Here is a 21,599-nt window from a genome sequence, read left to right on the forward strand (position 1 = left end):
CCAAACTTTTGACTAGTAGTGTATATGAATTAAATCTTTGGAAAGCTTTTAAACACAAGCAAGCGTCTGTTTATCAGTAACAGGCAAATGTAATCTTATACCTCTAGTTTTCTCCAACGGTGAACATTCAAAGGAGTATTGAGCTCCTCCTCCAGAGCTCGACATCTTGTCCTCTCTTTCAGCAGCTGTCTCTGCATATGAAACACTTCCAGTCTGTCATCAGAACAAAGACACAGCAGCAAAGTTACACTATTTCTGGTTTGCATACCATAATAAAATCAACAATAATATACTAATTTACTGTCCATCATTTATAGCCAACTGCATTTTGGCAGGAGGAAACAGCATTTTGGAAAAGAGTTTGTGCATAAGGGCTTCTAAAAACCTGCACTCCACATTTACTTATGCACTGTAACAAACAGGGAAATGCAAACAAGAGTGCAAATGAGAGAGAGAGACAAATCTTTTTGGGTCTTATATCAATAGGTCACGGCTCACAACAGAATCCGAGCTGAACTTTCCCTCTCTGCAAAAAGCACACACTCATTTATATACCAGACTGATCATACTCTGAATTCGGCAACAGGAGGTTGAAAGCTCTGCAACTGAAATTGGTCTGTGCTCACCGAATTCAAATAACTGTCCCTAGTGGCCAAAGATGGAAGTGTTGTTGAACGTACGGGCATGTTTGAGCTCAAAGCCAAAGCCAAAGCCCAACCCTAAACCTAACCGTCAGTGGAGTGAAAATGTCATTTAGAGCTAAAATGCAACATCTGAATCACACTCACCTTTGTTTATGGGAGTGTGATTACTTCCTGGTTCTCATAAGACCAGAACCCAAGTCTCAGAGTTTCATCGTGCAACACGCAATCAGCAGCGGTAGCTTAAATTAATGCCAAAGTGTCTGATTGGGGATGGCGCTTGGCAGTAATCTGGCAGATCTGGGGTTGATTTCTATACATTGGACTCAGAAATGGCAAACCTAGCCAGTTTCTTCCTTTGATTTGCTACAGAGATTCAACTCTGCAAATAAACAACTTGAAAGCTTCATCTGCCAACCTATTAGCACTAGTTGTTTGCCAGTGCCTGGGAAAAACAAATTACACTATTTCAGCAACAACAGTAAAGCCCTCTTGAAATACATTGAAAATAAATAAATGACAAAATAATTTCTCAGGACACTCAAACCTATCTTCTTTAAGAGGACATCTGTCAGACATTACTTTGGCTCCTCAAAACATATAGATGTGACAGGAAGCCATATGGTTCCAATTGAGTGCTAAACAGAAATGATACAATCCTTTGTTTAATCGGTTTGTCCTAGAACTTTTCTCTAAAGAAACAAAGAGAGATAAATGATAGTAGCATACAGCTCATTTACCTGAGTTTATGAGGGTGTTAGCGTTTAGCGTGCTAAAGTGATCAATAAGTAATTTCATTTGGGGGGAAAGAAAATGCTATTACCAAAATCTTCAGTAAACTATCATTTGTCTAGCAATGCAAATAAATTGGAGAGGTTTTCCAAGTGTTGTTGTGCTGGGAACACAGAAAGTTTGCTTGTAAGTGGCAAGGATTGATTTCTCAATACATGCAAGACCTACAATTTGGACAAAATCAATGTTGTATAAGGTTTGCAGGAGAAAATTAGCATGGTTGCTTTCTTGTGTCATCTTATGTTCATAACTGTCATAATGTCAGATCTCTATATTAGATATAATGTGCTTGTGTCTAGGACCTAACCTGAGTTTTTAATAGAGTCTTTGTAGATTCAAATTGATAGCAGGGGTAAACAAACAAGATTTCAGGGGCATTGATGTGAAGAGGCATCCTCTTGTGCACCTGTTGCATCATTAAAAGCCAAGTAAGTCCACATACACATACACATACACATAAGCATACACACAAACACTGTTTCTCTGTTTTTTCTAACTATGTTCACACAGCACCTTTGTTTACACAAAGTTTGGTTAAAAATATGGCCATGTCCACACTAATACGTTGAAAATGCAGTAATTCTGCTACCTTTATGCCTCTCATTCACACCGGAACAGCGTTTTCTTTCCCTCAAAACTAAGCTAACCAAAACCAAATACATATTATGCTGGATTCACACTATATGATTTTTGCCATGGTTATGCCATCTGAGACAAATTTCAGGATTGTAAAAGATTTCTCTTGTTGTAGGGAAAAATAGTCACTCTTTGATCGCTTAGTGTGACATGTACACCGATTGCCGATTTATTGCCTTTGCAAAAAAATGGAAGCCTAAGCAATAATTCTCACAGAGGACTCGTAATAAGCATTATGTCATTCACTCATCTAATTCTGACATCTCACCCAATCATGTTCTAACCTATGCCTTATAAGGTCTCATTGTTGATTACACTGCGTTGCTTTCACCCACCACCACCCCAACTCCACCAGTTTAGGTCCCGTCCTGCTGTAGAGGTAAGCTCCTCTCCTCATCACCTTCCGGCAGGACTTGATGATTTGAGTGAGAATCCTGAAGCTGAACCGTAGGACGGGCCTACGCCATGGGAAACTAATCTATCACTAACTCATGTCATTCTATACTATCGAGATCTCTGAGAGAATTTAAGCCTCCCGCAAAGTTTTGTCAGTGTCAGAAATTTTGCATCGCAGTCATGCAGTGTGATTGCTCTTACAATGGTTATATGAGATAAATCACCCAGTCAACTCTGTCAACTGGGACAATTGGAAAAGTAAAAAAGAAAATCAGGTTTCCTAAGCAACCAATTGGCCCGGCTGCTAGGGTGGGTAGAGTCACATTGGGTTAACCTCCTCGTGGTCGCTATAATGTGGTTCTCGGTGGGGCACGTGGTGAGTTGTGCATGGATGCCGCGGAGAATAGCGTGATGCCTCCACTTGCGCTAGGTCTCCGTGGTAATGCTCTCAACAAGCCACGTGATATGATGCTCGGATTGACTGTCTCAGATGCAGAGGCAACTGAGATTCATCCTCCGCTACCCGGATTGAGGCAAGTCACTACGCCACCACAAGAACCTAGAGCGCATTGGGAACTGGGCATGCCAAATTGGGGAGAAAAGTGAAAAAAAAAAAAAAAAAAACAAGCACAATACCTTCACGGATCTTTTTCAGTGTGTCTGATATCAACTGCAGTGACACAGATGAGATGCACACACATCTGAAGCTCAGGTTAATACAGGTACTCCACTAAAATAAAGGATAATTCTGCTCAAAATGTTGTGCTTGTGCTTAGATTACATTTCAGCTGCATCTGGGAGAAACAGCGCTCCTGTTTTGTTCGCGCATTTTTGTTTTTTATGACTTTTTCATGGTTTATTATCATGCAGTAACACAATGACATAGTGATTAATCTTGTCATGAAATGCGAGAGACCTCGAAATGCAAACACAAGTGGCCACAGGAGATGCATTTAAGCGACCAGATGTTAACAGTGATGAGACGCATCTTAATGCCAGGTGTAAATGGGGTCTATGAGAATGTAGTCTCAGATTCTGTCTCTAATTTCGTGACTTTATACATCACTACTGTCAGTGTGTCACTGCATGTTGATAAAGCACGAAAAAAGCCAGCTCCTAAATAGTGAAATTTAACCTGATCACAAACGTGATATTTTGAGTACAACACTGAGTGTTGTTTAGGTCGAGTGCCTGTACTAACTGCACTTGAGATGCTTGTGCTTCAACATGATCTGTGTCTCTGCATGTTAATGTCAGGCAAACAGAAGATGTTCCATGAAAAACTGTGCATGTAGAATTATGAGCTTTTTCAAACTTTTCAAACATATTTTTGGATTCTTTAAAAGCCGTACCTAGATGGCACAATTTTTAACCTTCAATTGCAATGACTGCATGTTGCGAGAGAAGGCAGTTCTCAAAGACAAATCAGGACACATTAGTGTTTAGACTACATATGCGATGAAATTGCACTTCTGTCTACCTCTGAAAGTGGGTTGAGTGATCGGATCTCAAAACGGCATCGGCCCCATTTTTATAGCTTACAGCACTTTTATACCCTATTTTAGCACAGACCACTTGAGATCAGATCGCCCAAGACAGATACTTAAGACACAAGCCATAACAAGGCATAAATCTTGCTGCTGGACCCCATTTACATCTGGTAATAGGTCAAGATTAAGAGCATCCAAATATTTTTTATTATTTAAAAAATGGAAATGGAAGTCCAATTTATCTTTAAAAGAATACATTTTAATTACTTTATTAATACTTTATTAAACTGGATCTGTCCCCTAATATACAAATCCAGTATTTGGCAAAAGTATGTGGACACCCGAACATCATACTCCTACAGTATGTGCTTAATAAACATTACATTTAATAACCATAGGAATTAGGGAGTTTGCACTCATAAAAAGGTTTCTCAAGGGAGTTTGCCTGACTTTATTATTGAGTTTATGCATTTGTTATTAATGTGTGTAGCTGAAATAGTCAAACCCGTCATTTTACGTCTTCTGTATTTCTACACTTTGCAAAGGAACTACATATAAGACAATAACACAATATGTGATATGAAAGCATAATTACTGACATAATTGCTTCTAGGAGACACTACTAATCTTAGTCAATGGTCATTTTATTGCAGGACACACAGGATAATAGAACCCTGAAAGGATCTCCTGTAAAGATCAGGAAAATAAAAACAGCCTTTCCATTTGCTTGCTTTTTGCTAGCTATGGGTTTAATTTATGCATTTTAATTGTGTTTTTGGCAATGCTTTTGTTTTTCCGGCTCTCACCATTCTCTCTTCATGGCCCCATTTCGCATGAATACATCACTGTCCACTAAAGCAAAGCAAGCCATCCAACTTTCGCTGTCAACAAATTAATTCCATGATGACAAATAAATAACTGATTTAGAATAGGAAAAAAAAAACACTGTTTTTTAATATGCTTTTTTATTCTTTTTTTTATTTTTTATTCCTCCTCCTAAGTGTCTTTGCTGTTGTTTAGAGTGAGATTTGCATTGAGATACAGGGGGTGAGAGAGAGAGTGTGTTAGGGTATAGAGATTGATTTATTCAGGAAGGCAGGGTTGATATCACAGACTTAAAGTTTAATCAACCCGCTTATAGAGTTCAGGATTCTCGCCCACACTCAAACACACTGGCACACAATCATTCACAAACACAACACATACCTTCTTTTATACCTTCATGGCTCCACATTGATTATGTGTATATATACACTGTATATATGTGTTTGTAGGGGTTTCTAAGAGGCACTGCACATAATATCTGCAGTCAATAGCTGACAAACAAACAAAAACTGTACAAAACAAAAGGCAACAGTTTCCAATTATCATCAGCACCATAAACATCAACATCCACCCACCACTATACACTAACTAACAATATTAACATTCACCTTGTATAGAGTGCAGTTATTTCTCTAGAAATAAGACTGCATTAAAAAACAAAGTAATAATAATTAGACCAAAATACAGCTGCATGCAGCAATCTTAGAGCCAAGCACAGTGACTTTTTTTCATGTACACTGCATTGAACATGTTCCAAAGAACTAAAAAAAAAGAATCATAAATATAACTTTGCATTAGTTTTAATTAGTTTGAACAAAATTTTGAGAAGATCAGATTAAAACTCTGGTTAAAATGGCTGGCCTAAGTATGAAGGTTTTCTTTCCTAAGAAGGAAATCTATACATTTTGACAGGAAAATAAGTATATAAAAGTAAAATTTCAGCACTTTGAAAATCTGCAATTAATTGCGATTAACTATGACAAATTATGCGATTATTCACAATAAACTGACAAATTATGTGATTAATCGTGATTAACTATGACAAATTATGCGATTATTCACGATAAACTATGACAAATTATGTAATTAATCGTGATTAACTATGACAAATTATGTGATTAATCGTGATTAACTATGACAAATTATGTGATTAATCATGATAAACTATGATAAATTATGTGATTAATCGCAATTAACTATGACATTATGCGTTTAATCGTGATTTACTATGACAAATTATGTGATTAATCACGATTAACTATGACATTATGCGATTAATCATGGTTAACTATGACAAATTATGTGATTAATAGTGATAAACTATGACAAATTATGTGATTAATCACATTTAAAAAAAATAATCGACTGACAGCACTAGTTAAAATACTCACTGTTTCAAAAGTATAGTCACAAGACTTAAACAATATGCATGTTAACAGGATTTTAGTGCAATAAAATTGCTTACTAACCTTTTCTGTGTTATATCCAATTTTAACTTTGTTTTCATTATGACGAAGCACCGTATGCTATAAAACACTAAAACGATTGTTACTTAACTTTTTACAACTTTAAATCTTAAATAATACACAAGTTTAAACAGAAGAATTAATGTAAGTGCTTTTATAAAATTATATGCTTCACATTTCTGCCTTTAAACCCTCCAAAAATGGGCCCCATTCACTTCCATTGTAAGTGCCTCAATGTGACCATTTTTAAAGAAAAAAAGGAATGAGTCTAAATTATTTTGTAATTTAACATTTAACATTTTGTGGTAATCAACATTATGCCACATATGCTGTTGATTGAGCTTACCTTGTACTGAATCTAGAATTTTCCTTTATTAAGTTAATTAAGTTAATGCTAAAATTGGAGATCTTAACAATATACATATACAGTACTTTGCTTCTGACTCTTTAATAAAACAAATGTTGTTAAAAATGTATTTGTATTTGTTTTTTGCCTCAGGCAAGTAAAAAAAAAAATTCCAGTACAAGTAAAATATTGAACTTGAGCAGAAAAAAATAATAAAATAAAAAATAAAAATATATATACATAGAGAGAGAGAGAGAGAGAGAGAGAGAGAGAGAGAGAGAGAGCCTTGTATGGAAATCGAGAATAATAATAAAGGTAGAGACGATGGAGGAAAAGGTCTAGTGGAGACATAGGTGGAAGAGAGAGAGAGTGGAAACAGTTACAGAAATGTGCCTACAGCAGTACACATATGAAACAAGGAGTGATAGAGTTCAAGGCCTTTGTGCAGAAAATGTGCACAACTGAGCTAAATGTCAAAGGTAAGGTCTATCTGCCTCCCCCTCCCTCTCCCTCTCTCTCTCTCTCTCTCTCTCTCTCTCTCTCTCATTCTGTTTATCTTTTTTTTCTGAGAGGCAATTATATAATTTTTCTCTAATAAAATAAAAAGATAAGAAATGGAGGGGAAAAAAATTGAGAGCAGCAGAACATGTAATAAAGCTCAATTAAGAGCTCTGTTAATTGATGTGATGTGCACATAAGGGTAATCCTGTGATTCAGGCAGATTTAGATTTATTTTTGAGTAAGGGCTCTTTGAAATAATTTGAAATGGAAAGACCTTCTCATTACAGTAGACAAACATCTAACACACACTCTGCATCATTGGTACATGTCCTCTATTGTTCATTCCACTCTCTGATTTGAATCTTCTAATGAGTATTGTAAGCCAAATTATGCAATACAGTATAGTATAGTTCATTATGACATAAATGATCATGGCCAGATTTAGTAAAAAAATTAGTATATCACAATCAGTATCACATTGTTAATAAGTGGTGCATGACATGGCAAGCATCACTGTTACTATTACTCTCATACTTAGTTTGTTCTAAACCCTTCACCCTAATAATTAAACTTCAGCGTGATGAGCTATGGACATGAATGATACATTAAACTTTGTGTCTTATTGAGGAGAGGTGTGCTCTTACTTTCACAAGCAATCATCTTTCTAATTGTTGTAAAGTAATTTTTGGCAGCCAAGCGATAAAATATGTAAAAAATATTAATAAATAAAAATCCATAGACTTACACTGAAGGAGGGTCCCTACCATAGAGACATGGAGGTGGGATCTTTTGACTTAAATAATTAAGCAACCACCTAGCAACATCCTGGCAACCAACCACAAAACCCTATCATCAAGGTGGTGAGTTTTTGCAAAGTCAAACAACACTCATAACAGATCTGCAGTAAGGGGCCATTCACAACTTATTTTTGAATCAAACTGCACTGTTTTTCAATAGTTTTTTATGTAAACATACACTAGACAGACATTTTGATTGCTGTGTTGTGTCTCACAGTTGTTTCAGCATGACATGCATGAGTGCTGTCTTTTAAATGCTGTGTCAAGTTAAAAAAAACTTTTATAAACACAAATCTATACACCTGCGTTCTGTTCTATTTGTTGCTCTGCATCTAGCTTTTTATAGCACAAAAACGTGTTCTGTCTGAACAACCCCTATGGCTTTGATCAATACAAGTTTACCTTTCTAAAACTTCACTGGAAAGCCTCAAACCTTATCAATAAATGTGGGCAATACATTTTCATGATAAATTTGATCTGGTGAAAAGCCTGAGACCATATCGATGTATGATTTAAAACAGTGTATGTTATCAATACACTGTATGCATGATCCCTGATTCATTGATTTCATACAGCTATCATTATTATTCTTTTTTACTATTTACATTCCAATCTATCTTTCCATGAAATGAGTGGGCTTCTTATGGAAAGGTATTTTTTACATATTTTATATAGCATTATCTGTGATTGTGTATAGTATACAATGCAATTGCTGAGTAAAATGCACAAGCATTGAAAAAGTAGTAAATTATACAGTATCACCAGCTTGTGGAAAACTATCCATGGGGCCGTGAGTTGACAAACTAACACTGCGCCATCAAATCAAAGTCATCACCCTAGCACCTTATGCTTCAATAGGTGACAACAGCAGTACAGCAACTCTGCTTGGATCACTTTACAGGAATAGAAATCCCTTTCTCCCACAAATCCCTTTCTATGAGATTCCAGGTTTATCTCATTGAGATTTCAACTGGTAGCTTTGACACTGCCACCCAAGAAAGATGACTTAAACTAAAAGTTCACCCAAATTATATCATTATTAACTCACCCGCGTGTCATTCCAAATCATTATGACTTAATTTATTCTGTGAAACACAACAGGTAAATTTAGGAAGAATATAATGGATACTCTTTCTTTTCCATATAATGAAAATAAATGAGTACAAGCTCAGCAATAACAAAAAAAAAAAGAAAAAGAAAAAGGTAATATTTTACAATAAGATTGTATTTATTAAAATTTTTACCTACATTAATTAACATGAACTAACAATGAACAAAATTATTGCAGGACATTTTTTGGTTTGATGTTAATTTAAACATATATTGAATACCTTTTTGATATTTAAAGTTGTAGTAGTAAAGATTTGATATAGCATTATGAAAAAAACATGAACCAACAATGAACAATAGTATTTTAATAAATTAACATAAACCAAGATTAATAAATGCTGAAAAAATATTGTTTATTGTTAGTTCAGGATACCTAATGCAATAACTAATGTTAATGAATAGATCCTTATTGTAAAGTGTTACCAAAAAGCACCATATTAGTATCATAAATGTAATCCATATGACTTGTTTTTGTTATTGGTCAGTAAATTCATTCCAATGTCACAAGATTGCAATCATCAACTTTCCTGAAGCAACCTTGTGAAAAATGGTGCCTTGTAAACTTGGACTAGACAGCAATAGCTGAATTTGTATTTGCTCATCCAAGAAAGTAGACCATGATTAGTGGACATTATAAAACAAGAGCAGGGTCTAGACTACACTATGGAGAAATGTGAATTGGGTGGTGACTATTGCTTTTAAATAGATCTGTAGAATAAAGTTGGTCCTGCCACATCAAGTGTTCTGTTGAAAGCAGAAGGTTTTGTGTTTCTCTTGAGACTTTCATCTCATAAACTTGGCCCTGGTACTCTCAAGGCTAAAAGAAAACATTGCTTCACAGCAAGATTCTACAGTCAGTTTCTTGGAGGGAGGCAATGATGACAGCAATAATGACCAAAATTTGCCACCTGTTTACCATGGAGGCTTGTATATCTGCAGAGAACTTGGCATCTAAACTCGGCATAAAGTCAACCCATCTGGAACCGAGGCTGCTGAATAGTTTCTCTGGCTTAATGTCTCTCGCATATGTTCCACAGCAAAGGGAGGATAATCACACTTGTGCCTTTCTCTGTTAAGAGTTAAAGGGAATTTTCACCCAAAAATCTAAATTCTATCATCATTTACCATCATTTATCATCGTCTTACCCTCATGTTATTCCAAACTAGTTAAACACATATGACCTGCAGAAATGGGCGGCCGATTAATAAGAGATAAAGTAAAGTTATGTAGAGTTATATGGTAAGCTGGTCTGATGGTCATTATTGCAAAATAAACCCAGACAGGTTCATCTGTATCACCCTGCCGGTGCCTCATACCACCCAGAGGAGGTTCATTTTGCGATAATGACTGGCTGAATGTATATTATCCCGCTTATATATGGCTACTTGTGAAATAAATAAATGTACAAGAAAATTGACTTGAGCTGAAATTATTTTTTTATATATTTTTTGTGAGGAGACTGATCTGAGAGACATGCAACTAGCACAGCTACAGTGGCAAGAAAAAGTATGTGAACCCTTTGGAATTACATGCATTTCTGCATTAATTCATAAAATGTGGTCTGATCTTCAACTAAGTCCTAATAATAGACAAACACAATCTGCTTAAAGTAATGACAAACAAAAAATGTCACTTGTTCTTGTCAATACTGAATATACCATTGATCCTGCCAACGATCCTGCATCTCTGTGGAAAGGCCTGAAAAGCATCACCAAGTACAAGACACCTCCCCCTCGCTCTGTAGAGAGTCAACTAATGGCTGATGAACTGAATGTGTTTTACTGCAGGTTTGAAAAGCCCAGTCTCACACCCCTCCCTCACTCTAAGCTTCACTTCACTTCACACACACACAACACCTCCTGGAACCCCCCTCCTCCCCCTCCTGCAATCTGCACTTATGATCTGTGAGGAGGATGTGTACTGGGTCTTTTGGAAACAAAAGTCTAGGAAAGCTTCAGGCCCAGATGGTGTTTCACCTGCCTGTCTGAAAGTCTGCGCTGACCAACTGGCCCCCATCTTCACACAGATCTTAAATAGATCACTGGAGCAATGTGAAGTTCCCTGCTACTTCAAATGATCCACCATCATTCCGGTCCCCCCTCTTTGTGAGATGGGTTTTGGCCTACCTGAAGGACATCACTGGACCCCTGCTGGACCCCCTTCAGTTTGCTTACCAAGCAAACAGGTCTGTGGATGATGCTGTCAATATGGGGCTGCATTATATCCTGCAACACCTCGACAGACCTGGGACTCATGCAAGGATCCTATTTGTGAGCTTCAGTTCAGCCTTCAATCCCATCATGCCTGATCTTCTCTCAACCAAACTGACCCAGCTCTCTGTGCCCACCCCAATCTGTCGATGGATCACCAGCTTTCTGACAGATAGGCAGCAGTTAGTGAGACTGGGTAAACTCACATCCGGGACCCTCACTGTTAGCACTGGTGCTCCTCATGGATGCGTTCTCTCTCCATTGCTCTTCTCCCTGTACACGAATGACTGCACTGCAAAGGACCCCATGGTCAAGCTCCTGAAGTTTGCAGATGACACCACAGTCATCGCCTCATCCGTGACGGTGACGAGTCTGCATACAGATGGGAGGTTGAACAGCTGGCTGTCTGGTGCGGTCACAACAACCTTGACCTGAACATGCTCAAAACAGTGGAGATGATAGTGAACTTCAGGAGAAATCACCCCCCCCCCCATCCCGAACAGCACTGTGGCAGTAGTGAAGTCATTCAGGTTCCTGGGCTCTACCATCTTTCAGGACCTGCCGAGAGGATTATTGGTGCCCCCCTGCTCGCCCTCCAAGAACTGTATGTCTCCAGAGTGAGGAAATGTGCAGGTAGAATCACTCTGGACCCCACACACCCTGCTCACTCCCTCTTTGAACTGTTGCCCTCTGGCTGGTGCTACAGAGCACTGAGCACCAGGACATCCAGGCACAAGAACATTTTTTATCCTCAGGCCATTTCCCACATGAACAATTAAACTGCCTCTGGAGTCCACCATATTGCAATAATGTAAATACATGTCTCATGTACATATGTAAATTCAAATATTTAATTAAATAACTGTACATACCCCTACCTTGCACATACATTACCACTTGCACATGTACATATGCCATTCTGTTATATGTCCTATTATTTGTATGTCTATTTATACTCTTACCTTGTTTTTTTATTCTGTCTCACTGTAATGTTCTGTGTGCACTTGTTTCTCCTATCACCAAAAAAAAAAAAAAAAAAGAAATTCCTTGTGTATGTGTGAACACTTAGCAATAAAGCTCATTCTGATTCTGATCTGATTCTGATACCATTTAAACATTCACAGTCCAGGGTTGAAGAAGTGTGCAAACCTCTTGGCTAATGACTTCTAAAAAGCCAATTTAGATGCAAATTTTATAGTCAGTGAGCTGAGATTGTAGGTGTAGATTGTAGAGGTGCCTTGCCCTGTAAAAACAGTACAGTCTGGGAACTGACAGGGTCTGAACTTCTCAAGAAGCATGTGAACCATGCCCCAATCAAAACAAATGTCAGAGGATCTTAGAAGAATTGTAGAGATGCATGAAGCTGGAAAAGGCTACAAAACAATTTCTAAAGACCTGGATGTTCACCAATCCACAGTACGACAAACTGTCTACAAATGAAGGAAAAGGGTAACAGTGAAAGATCTGCAGAAATATCTTAAACTTGCTAAAGTTTTTGTTCATGTGTCCACTATAAGAAAAAACACAGAACAAGAATGGTGTTTATGGGAGGACACCACGTAGGAAACTTCTGCTCTCCAAAAAAAAAAAAAAAAAAAACATTGCTGTATGTCTCAAGTTTGAAAAAGACCTCCTAGATGCTTCACAAAGCTTCTGGGATAATGTTTTGTGGACAGATGATACAAAAAATTATTTTTTTTGGCAGAAAAGCAAAACATTATATTTGGTGCAAAAAGGCATTGCACACCAACACCAAAACTAAAACCTCATCCTAACAGTGAAGCATGGTGGAGGAAGCATCATGGTTTGGGACTGCTTTGCTGCATTAGGGCCTGGACAGCTTGCAATCATTAGCCTCTTTTCCACCATCGGGCCAGTGCGAGCCAGGGCTAAAAAAATGGGCAGCTGGGGCCAATAGCCTCGGACCTCGAGCTGCAAGAGCAAAATCTATCTGCATTCCCACCATCGAGCCAACAGCCCCGCAGCCCAAAAAAATTTAGATCAGTAGAACATGTACTAACGCTCCGAACAGGATTCGAACTGGCGTCTCCGTTGTGGGAGGCGGGCGCACTAACAAGGAGGCTAAAGGCTACAGCATCTAGTGCCAGTCATTAGTGCGCCTCTTGAGGCCAGGGGAGTGAGGTTTACATACTGCACATCTACCTACCAGCTGACTACCCTTACATAAGCATGAGGGAAACTCAAGCTGAGGTATCAGACTCTGAAGACTAGCTAGCCCTCGAAATGAATGTGGATTTGTACTGTGCCCGCAAATATTTTTAATTTTCCCAAAACTGTTCCGTTGGGCGCTGGATACACAACTTGGCAAGTTAGGAAAAATATACTTAATCACGTCTTTGTTTCAGCAGATGCCGTCGATCTGACATTGCACCTTTTCATCAGCCCAAATATCAAAATTCAATTAGTCTACTGACCAGTACTGATGATTTTCCATTCTCCATTGATCTGTTAAGGAAAGCTGGATATGAAAAATTTTGAAATTAGTATCTTGATGTTGACCCTCTGACCATACACAGCTAAACTTCGCCTTCGGCATTGACTCCGCCTCAATCCCCAGTTGGCCTTCTTTGGCCCAAGGGTAATAGGCAGGCCAAATGTGCTTGGCAGTTGGCCCTGAGAAGCCCGGAGGAGGCACAATGCAGCACCAGAAGTGTCGGTGGGAAGTCAACTGGCCCTGACACGCATTAGCACGGCCTCGTTAAGCCCGATAGTGGAAACGTGGGTACTGTGGGAACAATGAATTCAAAATTGTACCAAGCGATTTTACAGTACATTCAGAAAGTATTCAGACCCCTTCATTTTTTTCACATTTTGTTATGTTGCAGACTTATGCTAAAATGATTTAAATATTTTTTCACATCAAACTACACTCCATACCCCATAATGATAAAGCAAAAAACAGATTTTTGATAACTTTGCAAATTTATAAAAAAAAAAAAAACTGAAATATCACATTGACATAAGTATTCAGACCCTTAATTCAATATTTAGTTGAAGAACCTTTGGCAGCTATTACAGCCTCAAGTCTTTTTTGGTATGATGCGACAAGCTTTGCACACCTGGAATTGGGGATTTCCTGCCATTCTTTTCTGCAGATCCTCTCAAGCTCTGTCAGGTTGGACGGGGACCGTTGGTGGACAGCCATTTTCAGGTCTCTCCAGAGATGTTTAATTGGGTTCAAGTCCGGGTTCTGGCTGGGCCACTCAAGAACATTTACAGAGTTGTCCCTAAGCCACACTTGCATTGTCTTGGCTTTATGCTTAGGGTCATTGTCCTGTTGGAAGGCGAACTTTCAGCCCAGTCTGAGGTCCTGAGCGCTCTGGACCAGGTTTTCATTAAGTATATCTCTGTATTTTGCTGCATTCAGCTTTCCTTCAAATTTCCTCTAGACATGATGCTTGGAATTGATTCCACTCAGTTCAGTCTTCCTTTTATCAGACCAGAGACAGTGTTTCTCACAGTCTGAGAGTCCTTTAGGTGCTTTTATGCATGTCTTGCACTGAGGAGAGGTTTCTGTCTGGCCACTCTGCCATAAAGCCCAGATCGGTGGAGTGTTGCAGTGATGGTTGTCCTTCTAAAAGTTTCTCCCATCTCCACACATGATTTCTGGAGTGCAACCAGAGTGACCATCAGGTTCTTGGTCACTTCTCTTACCAAGGCCCTCCTCCCCATTGCTCAGTTTGGCCGGGCGGCCAGCTCTAGGAAGAGTCCTGGTTGTTCCAAACTTCTTCCATTTAAGAATTATGGAGGCCACAGTGCTCTTGGGAACCTTCAATGCAGCCGATTTTTAAAAAAACACATTTTTTAGCTTTCCTCAGATCTGTACCTTGACACAGTCCTGTCTCTGAGCTCTGCAGGCAGTTCCTTTGACCTCATGGCTTGGTTTTTGCTCTGATATGCCTTTCCAAATCATATCCAATCAATTGAATTTGCCACAGGTGGACTGCAATCAAAGTGTAGAAACATCTCAAAGATGATCCAGAGAAATGGGATGCACCTGAGCTAAATTTCAAGTGTCATAGCAATATCACATTGAATACTTATGTCAATGTGATATTTCATTTTTTTATTTTTAATAAATTTGCAAAGTTATCAAAAATCTGGTTTTTGCTTTGTCATTATTGGGTATGGAGTGTAGATTGATGTGATTTTTTTAAGGCATGTTAGCATAAGGCTGAAGGTCTGAACACTTTCTGAATGCACTGTACAGGACAATGACAGGGTAGCGGTCCATCATCTGAAGCTTAAGAGGCTCGGAGATGTAACAAGACAATGACCCAAAGCACACAAGCAAATCAACAACAGAATAGCTAAATAGGAAGAAAATTTGTGGTTTGGAATGTCCAAGTAAGAGTTCAGACATTAATCCAATTGAAATGTTGTGGCATGACCTGAAGAGGGCTGTTCATGCAAGAAATCCCAAAAATATGAATGAACTGAAACAGATTTGAAGGGAGGAATGGTGTAAAATCCCTCCTCAGCATTGTAGAAAGCTGATCAACATATACAGGAAACATCTGGTGGAGGACATTGCTGCTAAAGAAATCTGTACCAGTTATTAAAGTTTTCACATACTTTTTCCAGCATGGACTGTGAAAAATTAAACAACATGTTTAATAAAGACATGAAAACTACAACTAAGTGTTTGTCATTACTCTAAGCAGACTTTGTTTGTCTATTATTAGGACAAGATCAGACCACATTTTCTGAATAATTAATGCAGAAATGCTGGTTATTCCAAAGGGTTCACATACTTTTCTTGCCACTTTATTTAGGAAATCAGTTGCTAAAGCCTATATTAAATTTTACATTTCAGCACTCACTTAAAAAAATATTTGACATTGATTGACCAATCAGAATAACATATTCCAGAGAGCCATGTAATAAAGCTTTATGTATGAAGTCTTAAAAGATGGTCTTCAAATTTACTACTGAAATGCTACTTTATATTTATAATTATTTTTGTAGTACTACAATTTTTGTAGCTTGTAATTTTGTATTGCTATTCATTATCTTTGTTTTCAGTTTCTTTTTAAAGCCAACTTTGAGTATGATTTAGATTTGAATGGAAGTTAGAGATTTGTGCTCAAGTGGCCATTAAAGATCTCTACCAAATAAAAAAGTCCCTGTTTCTCTCTTTCCATAGCTTTTTCTCTCATTCTCTGCAGAAAACCCTTGAAAATTAAATTAATGAAATAATTTCAGGGTGATGGAAATATCAGTGCATAATTCAGACTCATTGAATATTTAGTGAATTTGCATTGGCCTGAGAGAGGGTGGAAAAGGTTAACACCAGTCCACATGTTACTAAAATAGTTATAAAAAGGTTAAGAAGCAGCATATATTATGGATTCGTTTGGATGATAGGAGAGACCTGCTCCTGCTTTCAGTCGTTACCTAACTTTCCACTAAAACAGGAAGTTGTTGCCATCTCCTTTGTACTCAGCTAAGAACTCTTCGGGTTTTTTTTCCTCTTGTCCATTGTGACCAAAAAATGACTGTTATTGATAGTGGTGAATTACAGCTTTTGAAAATATCAATAAACCTCTCACAGGTCAATACTGATGAGAACTGTCTGACAAGCACCAAATAAACTCTCTCACTCTCGGTGTGATATATACCTTTGATGGAGGCATAATCATTATGTCCTTATACTATTACAGTGTGCGTCAGTAGGAGTTTCTGATGAAGGATGAAACACCTGCCTCTGAGATGTTTTGAGTGTTTAAATGTTAGAATGAAAAACTAGGGCTGTTTTAACGTATGTTCGTTTGCTTGGATCAAACCTAAGTTTGATTTCCATTGCCCTCCTTCTGAACTCACAGTTACTTGGTTCCAAACCATGGTATGTTTGCTTGTATTGTTGCAATGTATCACCACTGAAAGTAGGTAACAAAGAGTTTTACTGTTTTTCTCATGTTTTGCCCTTTGATTTTACCACCAAAATTTACATGCGTATGCATATGTCTGCTGCAGGTGCTTTGAAAGAGATGCAAAGTATGCAAGCTGCTCGATGAAGACAATTTGTATACAAGAAGCAATCATAAATGCATTATATTGTACTATCAAAAGTGGTTAACTTCCGCAATTATGACCAACCTTGTAGTCCACATGAATTGTACTCAGACCCTCTTTTCAAACAGACTCGGTTGCGCTCGATTAATTGTCAACTGTATCAGCTTTCACAACAACAAAACGAAATGAAATTCAAATCTTAGGCCTTTTTCACACATCTTGCATCTGCAGCATGTAAATGTCAGCAGGCACGCATTGAATTTTCACACAAAAAATATTGTGCAGTGTCTGCTGCGTAACAGTGCTGCATCTATAAACACAAAATAAAGTTATTTCTGAGTTACAACAATGAGCATTACCTTTGATAATGGCCATAATGTTATTTTAAAAAGCTATATTGTAAAAGAACAGACAAACAGGTTTACAGCGCATTTTCACTGTTTCATTTTAAGAAACGTGTGCAGTGTGAATGCTGTAACCTGTCAGTACAGTTGCTGAAATTAAAATCTTTGTTGCTAATATGCTCCAGACGCATTGTGTGAAACAGGCCTTAGTTCAGACAAAATGCGTTTTTGTACTAAAAGAAATAGATACAGTGCAATGAATATAACAGAATGCAGGTGTCTCAAGACTCACTTTTAAAAGTTGATGTTCTTTTTAACCTAATATGGCTTCCAAAAAACTGTGCTGCTCCAGAGCAAGACACTGAAAAAACATCGAGACGCAGCACAATGGTCAAAGACGTCCATCTAGTGCGTTTACATAAAAAAAAACAGCGCAGATGAATGCAAAATCATGTTCGGTGTGAAGTGTTCCAGTGTGATTGGAGCAATTGGAAATACTTCCATATATGACAAATACATTTGAAAAGATGCAAAATAGCAATTGCTCCCAAATCCTTATTCCCCATGTGTTACCTGAGATCCTCCACATTGGAGACAGTCTTGCTGAGGATGTTCTTCTCTCTTCTTTGTTTCTTGATCTCTAGCTTCAGGAGTCTGATATCCTCGACTCTTTCATTGTACTGCATCTCACCCTTGTTCATGATGGACTGCTGGATTTTGATCTTTTCATACAGTAATGCCAGCGCATCGTTCCTCTTCACCAACTGCGTCCCCAGGAGGTCGCGCTCACTTATCACCTTGACAACGGAGGCCACACCACAAACACATGTACAAAGAGTAAACAAATGGAGATAAGAGACAACAAACAGCTTACTGTGAGAAAAACCTCAGATGGGGTTTCACCTTTGACTGAGGTATGGCAATATATTACAGAAATAAGCAAGTGTTTGCATGTTTTCTGCAAAGGTTTGATGACTCAGCACAGTGTGCCGGTGTTTTCAGGATAACGCCTAAAACAATACGTAAAAAAAAAAAAAATAATAAATAAAATAAAAAAATGGTGAAAATTGGGAAATTGACTCACATATGTTTCATATTTCACCCCAAAATCAAAAGAAAAATATGATTTGATTTTTCAGAAAAGGGCCATTCTGATTTTTTTCATTATAACATTGTATTCGATATTTTCATTTAAGCACAGCCAATTCTCAGTAGCCTACTGTGATGTGAAACATTTTATTCTCATTTATGCAAAAATGTGAAATATATATATATATATATATATATATATATATATATATATATGTATATGTATATAAAACATCATTGTATCCAGACAGGATGATTTTCATTACTGAATTACTTTTTTTTTGACAATACAATAATGAGATTGTGATATTTTGCATTACAGTAATAGAGCGCAAAAGTGGTGATCTGGAAATAAAAATCCAATTCAATTTCTCCATAGGTGAATTAATTTTAACCAGTGCTGGGTGGATTACTTGTGAATTGTAATCAGGTACTGATTAGAAATTACATGAAAAAAATTCAATCAGTAACATAATCTCATAGATTACATTTTGGGGTAATCTAATATGATTACTTTTGGATTACTTTCAACCTAATTCTATTTTATTTTATGCCACATGCATTTGAGTAGGATAGTAATTTTAGCATAAAAGTACAAAGAGGAAGAAAATGTTTTACTAGGGATGTGCCCAAAGCCGAATACCTTATTCGGAAAGGCACAAATAATGACTTCAAAACGAATAATGAATTCATCCGAATTATACAAAAAATATTTGGAAGACTAATCATTTAATGAGCACAGATATAAAGCGATATTTTAAATAAACATACCCAAAATTACCAAGCAATGATAAGTCTGTGAAGCCAATATTACTACAGTGTAAACCTTATGAATGAAAATGCGCAAGGTGTGATTTCAAGTTCATCGGATGGCCGCGGTCTCGACTTTGTTTCAGTCTCCGTTAATTGTGCACGTCTCAGAAATCTAATCTTGTCAAGAGTAACATTAACTAAGATACTAAATCATACACATTTTCCACTTCTCATAATGTCTCTTAACACATTAACACCAACTACTGCACAATATTCACACGTAAGGATTCATGAACCAACCTGAGCATGATGTTGAATTCCTGACATGATGATGTCTCTTAAAGCTGACCACATTTATATTCACATCACCAATGAAGGTAATTGCATGGTTTTGCCTTTATTCCCAAATGATTTAAATACTCTCTAATGGTTTAAATCCATGTAAATCTATTCAGAATATTCCTGCACACAGAGGATTGTAAAGAAAACAAAACATGCACATTTTTATCGCTTTTCACTTCTAGAAATGTAGAGGCTAGCTCTTGCTATTTATTCCACAGCATTTTACTAATTCTGCACATGTAATTTAACTAAATAATTATGTCCTCCACATTATTCTAAAATATGTGCACACAAAATAAGCTTTGAGTGTAGCCTATCATAAAACTTTCTGATATAAATTTATGGTGCTTTCACCTGTTTGTAGGCTTAATTGTTTTTTTCTAATTTCTTTTAATGTTTGAATTTGTATTTAATTGCATTTCACAATTGCTTGACACCTCATGCCTCCAGAATAACAATGTTATACTTGCACACTGCACATAAACTTAAACATATACTTGCACATTGCAGACATAAACCAAAATTCTGTTTCAGCAAATGTCAAAAATACCAAGAGAAACCAAATCTATAAACACATTCCTCAGTTAATGTAGCCTACATATCCAGCTTCATCTGGTGAGAAAAAATAAAGAATATATCAATAATATAATTAAATAATAATTATTATTATTATTATTACAAATAATAATAATAATAATAATCATAATCATAATCATAATCATAATAATAATTAAATAGTTTTGAGACACTTCTGGCAGAGGTGCAAGATATTATCGTTTGAGTCCCGCTGATTAATTTATTGTAAATTATAAACAATTTAATGTCGTCGCCTTGTTAATATGTAATCATCTAATCTATAAAATGTAACTGTAGTCTGATTACGAGTATTTTAAAATGTAATTTAATCCAATTACAAGTACTTGATTTAGATTTTGCAATCTGATTATGTAATCCAGATAAAATGTAATCCGTTACTACCCAGCACTTATTTTAATGATAATTTAATAATTTTTAAAACAGACCTACCTTGAGCTCCAAGGTTGTTAATCAATGGGGTATGCTTCTATTGAAGCCATTAGTCTGCGTTATTTCAACTTAATTAAAAAAATCAAAACACATTTTATAGTGACATTTGTGGCGAACTACACTTCCCATGATCCTGCAGACAAACATCCACCAATCAGAGAATTGTGGCAAACAAACTGCAGCAAATGAGTTCAGCAGCAACCGCCCACTTCCATGATGCAATGTGAATGATGCAACCAAGTTGGTCTCCTCACGCTCTGAAACTACTTATTACATATCTGAATACGTATTTTGCAATAAACTTCACATATGTTATTTCTATACTTATAATCAACAACTTTAAATCAATAGTTTTGTATTTTTCCATCATTTTTAATTTGATTGCATCATCCACAATACTTCTTGTGATTGTAGTTCATTTCCACATGAAAGACAGTAAGTACACAGTCTTATACCTTTGTCTTTTTGTCCAATTTTCAAATACGTCTCTGCCTCAAATCCCAGTTATTCACCTACTCTCAGGTACTACTCTCAGCATTAAAAAAAAAGTCAAGAAAATCACCAATACTCAGACATACATGTCAGACCTGAAGTAAGCATTAAGATGCTACATAATAATTAAATGTTCATAATATAATTCATCATATTATATAATAAAGTATAATGAACAGTTACTGTATGTTAAATGGCCTTATTGCCCTGTTCAAGCCTTTCTGAACTCTACACAGCATGCATTTAATTCAGCAGGCAAATAAGCAAACTGTATAGCAAGGTTTGTAGAGTTCAGGCATGGATAAA

At 36.9% G+C, this 21,599-nt stretch overlaps 1 protein-coding gene across 1 annotated transcript in view; it reads right to left on the minus strand.

The window, feature by feature from the left end:
- The window catches only part of cfap58 (cilia and flagella associated protein 58), a 144,239-nt gene that overhangs the window by 63,311 nt on the left and 59,329 nt on the right, over positions 1-21,599 (minus strand). Inside the window, exons 13-14 of the mRNA XM_051703265.1 lie at positions 18,165-18,388; positions 102-213 (exon numbers count right to left, since the gene is read on the minus strand). Of these exons, the coding sequence (XP_051559225.1) occupies positions 102-213; positions 18,165-18,388 (336 nt within the window). The remainder of the gene's footprint in view (positions 1-101; positions 214-18,164; positions 18,389-21,599) is intronic.

Source organism: Myxocyprinus asiaticus, chromosome 7 (genome assembly GCF_019703515.2).
Source record: "Myxocyprinus asiaticus isolate MX2 ecotype Aquarium Trade chromosome 7, UBuf_Myxa_2, whole genome shotgun sequence".
In the NCBI taxonomy this organism is placed as follows: Eukaryota; Metazoa; Chordata; class Actinopteri; order Cypriniformes; family Catostomidae; genus Myxocyprinus; species Myxocyprinus asiaticus.